Below are 4,067 nucleotides of genomic sequence, written 5' to 3'. Positions count from 1 at the left end.
ATTTGCTGATAATGGCACTTTTTTGTGTGTGTAGAACCACATGATATAAAGGTGCAATATAGAGCCATATTACAACTTTGAAAGAGGGCGTAAGGTTTCATAAGTGTTTAATTTACGTGTTTGATAAAGATCTTGAATACGTTTTGTGGTGTGTATGAGTGTGATTTTTATAGTAGTTGAAATACTAAGATGATAGGGGAAATCATTAAGGACAAAGTGAAAACAAACACAATCTTAACAGTGCACATAATTTCTTAAGGTAAATGATGGCCCACATTTCTGTAAAAGCACAGTGTCACTGCTTTACTGCTTCGCAAATGAATAAAAAAACCCTCTTCACTGTTCACTGCCTGTAAACAAAGGCATACGTAGTACAAAGGGTTCCTCTAACAAAAATACTCTATTGGCAATGCTCGCAAACAAAAGTATATGTAACACAAACTGTTCCTCTGACACACCTGAAATGCGTTTGGAATGCAGTTAGCACCAGGTGCGTCAGGCATGCGGTCGGTAGACGTTGTGTGCGTCCGGAAAACGCCCAACATACGTACCCCATACGAATCTATTCGCAGTACGGAAAATTTTGTTGCGCATTTCAGTTGCAATCATACGCATCTCATGCGAAATGAAAACGCTGAAGTCGTAATTCAAACGCCAGATGGGCTCGACGTACAATTTAATCTATTCCAAAAAAAATCCAAATGTTGGGCGTTCGGCCGCGTATTGACAAAATTTCATGCGGAACTCACGCGCACTTGAAAATATACGCAGGTGTAAACCCACCTTTACATGCCGTGTACAGCACATGTACCGCGCACTCCTGGTGTGGGTGGACATTTCTACATCTGTAGACAATATCCAATGTTCCTCAGTCCGATTACATGGTGTGGGTTGGAGGTCAGAACAGGGTTTCTCTAAACCTCCGAGTCTACCAGACTGCTTGGGTTGCTGAAGAAATAAACATCTGTACCCAAAGAGTTCGGTAGAGTCTATGTGACCTGACCACATACAGTTTCCGCATATGGTTCTACTGTCGAGGAGGCCTCCTTCACGGCCTTCCACAGGTGTTAGCGTTTATAGTCATGCTGTCTATAATTTGCTCAATATCATGTCGTAGACGGTCAGGCGACAGCATTTTTGACATTTCAATGAGAACAAGCCAGTAGAGATACAAATACGATAACATCAACAAGACCAATACAGCAACAGTGAAGGTAACGGAAACTCACCGACTCTAAAAGAAATAGGTCACAGCACATCAAAGTTTACCGACTCAGGTACTGGGAAGAACACTATTATACATCCAAGCCCATCTAAATTGGTTTGCAGTGCATAGTGCATAGTAAATTGCATAGTGTCACATTACTATGCGATACTACAGTCGTAGAATAACTCGCTAGGCTTTAGGCTCCACCACTACTTGCTTCTTCTTGTACAGAAGATATCCTGCCACGGCGCCACCGACTCCTACAACAGCCAGAGTTCCCACCACGCCGCCCGCCACTGCCCCTCCGGAGGCTCCACCCGTGTTAGCCGCGGCTGCTCCACCCGCTCCCATCCGCTGGGTGGCGTTGCTAAGTGGTGCCATGGGCGGCAGAGTGGTGGAGTTGTTCCGAAGGGTGGTGAAGATTGCTGGACCTGTCGTCGCCAGTGGTTCTGGCGTTGTAGGCACCGGCGGTGCTGCAGGGACGGTCGTTACTGACGGCATGGTGGTCGTTGCCACGGGAATGGTTGTAGGAGCAGACGATGTGGTGGTTTCAGCTGAAATGTGCACAACGGTATTTAGAATTTCACACAAAACGTGAACATGTGAGGAAGACGCCAATCATGGCGATCACTGCATTACTGATAGGGCAAGACCCACGAGCAGACCAAATTTCATGGCAATCCATCAACAGCTTCTGCCGTTATGGTAGTAAACGGCAAACATTAATTAAAACATCTATACATTGATCCACATCGATGCAAACATATATAGATACATACACATACAAGCGGCTAAGGCTTAGATCCCAATTGAAAAGGAGCCCTGCCGGGCAGTATTATTTTCGGGCAGTATTATTTGGCGCCTTGTGGCTCACGGGGTATTTTGGGGCCCGACCGGGATTGAAATAAAGTCGGACATAAAATAATCCCGGAACCCGGTACTGACAAATAGACGCCGTGACCTACCCGTGGGGAACACCGGGCGTGGGAAACACCCCCGTGTCCGGCAGTCCACCGGGACAAATTTGTGGCTTCGGAGCCCGGCCGGGGCTACATCCCTGACGGGTACCAGTGCAATTGGGGCCTAAGCCTAATTAGGAAGACTCCTTTTTGCTCCGTCTTACGTATGATTAAGTATCCATGAAACTTCACGTCCTTAAGCCATGGCTGCCAGCCCTCATAGGTCTCCATAGCGGTGAACTTCCAGTAGCGGCCGGACCCCGAGAAGCCGCTGAAAACCTGCGGGATGGAGTGCTGAACTTCGACGCTGCCGTTGTAGTAGATCGTGTTCCACTGGTAGGGCTCGGCGGTGGGAGAGGCGTCCAGACGGAAGGCCGTCACATCGTGCCACAGGTCACCGTAGTTTATGATGCGGACATGCTGGATAGAGTGGGGAATCTGCGAAATACAACATGTCAATCATATTATATCACAAGGCCCCCTTTCAACTAGACGGCGATCGTGCTGCGACCTCGCTGTGGCCTAAAAAATTTGTCTAACCTTTGACCTCATCATTGGAATATCATGTACAATGTAAATGAATGCCTGAAAAGACAATAGATTAAGTTCTTTAATCTTTGAAATTCAGATATCTAGCGATTCATCCCTCACATACGGATAGGGCCTAGTTGCCTCCCAAGCACAAATACCGATGAAACTACAAAAACAACAAAGATCAACAAATCTTGAACATCAAGACTTCTGATAAAACGTGTTACTGTCGTCTATGAAGAAAATTGATTACCTGAAAGTCTATAATGATGTACCAATTGTTGTAGTATCGATCCTGTCCTATTGCGTTCCAAATGCTCTGCCTGTTGATATCTACAGCTGCAGGACCGTCATCCCCTATCCACTCCAGCACCCAGGCGTCCTGCACGTAGAGCCACACACCCTCGCCTGCGGACAACGTGGGGTACCAAATGGCACCAAAGAGTCAGAGGTACATGAACCGTTACATCATTTTTACTGTTAATTGAGGACAGTTATGTTCATATTACGTTTGAGAACGCATTGTTAATATAAGCACATATATAAACTTTACGTTTGTGACTGCATATGAACTGTGAGCAGCGACACCTGTGTTGCAGTACAATTGAACCAGACAGAATTGTCCTGAAGAAGGTGACAGACAGTCACCGAAACGTTGGTGTGAATAAAGCAATTTACATCATATGCAACGCTATTTTCCAGGCAGCGAACTCGTCGTATTAGTCCAAACAATGCCGCAATATATACTAATGCGTAGTGGAAAGCGAGGAAAATCTGTGATTTAAAATCCAATCAACAAGTCCACATCAAGTAAATTTTATGGACGGCATCTAATGCAGACTGCAAAAATAATACGATATGTTAAAAACGTTTCACTTCTGCAACTGCAGTCAACGCTCCTATCTGGTGTTAATTCTGCATACTATTATTAGGTTGACACAGCCTATTTGTCCATTTTGGTCTATTTGACCATCCTCGAAGAAGAAGAAAAAATCCTTGTTTTTTTCTCTGAAATCAGTCGAAAATTAATGAGCGCGCTGATATCATCCCTAATATTTACTTGCTGTGGCCTAATCACATGTCCTCACCCTCTACTTGACAGACTGCCTCATCGCTGTAGTCCAGACAGTCGTCAAAGTCATCACAGACCCAGTAGTCGACGATACAGCACTGCCCACTGCACGGACACGCGAACTCATTCACTGGACAGGGTTCAACCGGAGTCACGCTGTCCGAGTTCGCTACACGGCAGCAACACACGTTAATAACTTACCCAAGTGGTGCCTTTTACCTTCCCATCATGCAATGCATGCATATCATTAATATCATTAGCCAGAGGAATTGTGCCGTGGTATATCATTGTGCCCAAA

General features: G+C 45.6%; 1 protein-coding gene across 1 annotated transcript in view; it reads right to left on the bottom strand.

Annotated features, from left to right (window-relative positions):
* Positions 1-1,298: 1,298 nt before the first annotated feature.
* Positions 1,299-4,067, bottom strand: part of LOC118416945 (macrophage mannose receptor 1-like) — an 11,907-nt gene continuing 9,138 nt past the window's right edge. The window contains exons 9-12 of the mRNA XM_035822261.1: positions 3,786-3,938; positions 2,951-3,105; positions 2,331-2,604; positions 1,299-1,761 (exon numbers count right to left, since the gene is read on the bottom strand). Coding sequence (XP_035678154.1) covers positions 1,397-1,761; positions 2,331-2,604; positions 2,951-3,105; positions 3,786-3,938 — 947 coding nt within the window. The 3' untranslated portion in view covers positions 1,299-1,396. The remainder of the gene's footprint in view (positions 1,762-2,330; positions 2,605-2,950; positions 3,106-3,785; positions 3,939-4,067) is intronic.

This window comes from Branchiostoma floridae, chromosome 5 (assembly GCF_000003815.2).
Source record: "Branchiostoma floridae strain S238N-H82 chromosome 5, Bfl_VNyyK, whole genome shotgun sequence".
Lineage (NCBI taxonomy): Eukaryota > Metazoa > Chordata > Leptocardii > Amphioxiformes > Branchiostomatidae > Branchiostoma > Branchiostoma floridae.
The sequence above is the reverse complement of the archived record's forward strand: the minus strand, read 5'-3'. Positions and strand labels throughout refer to the sequence as shown.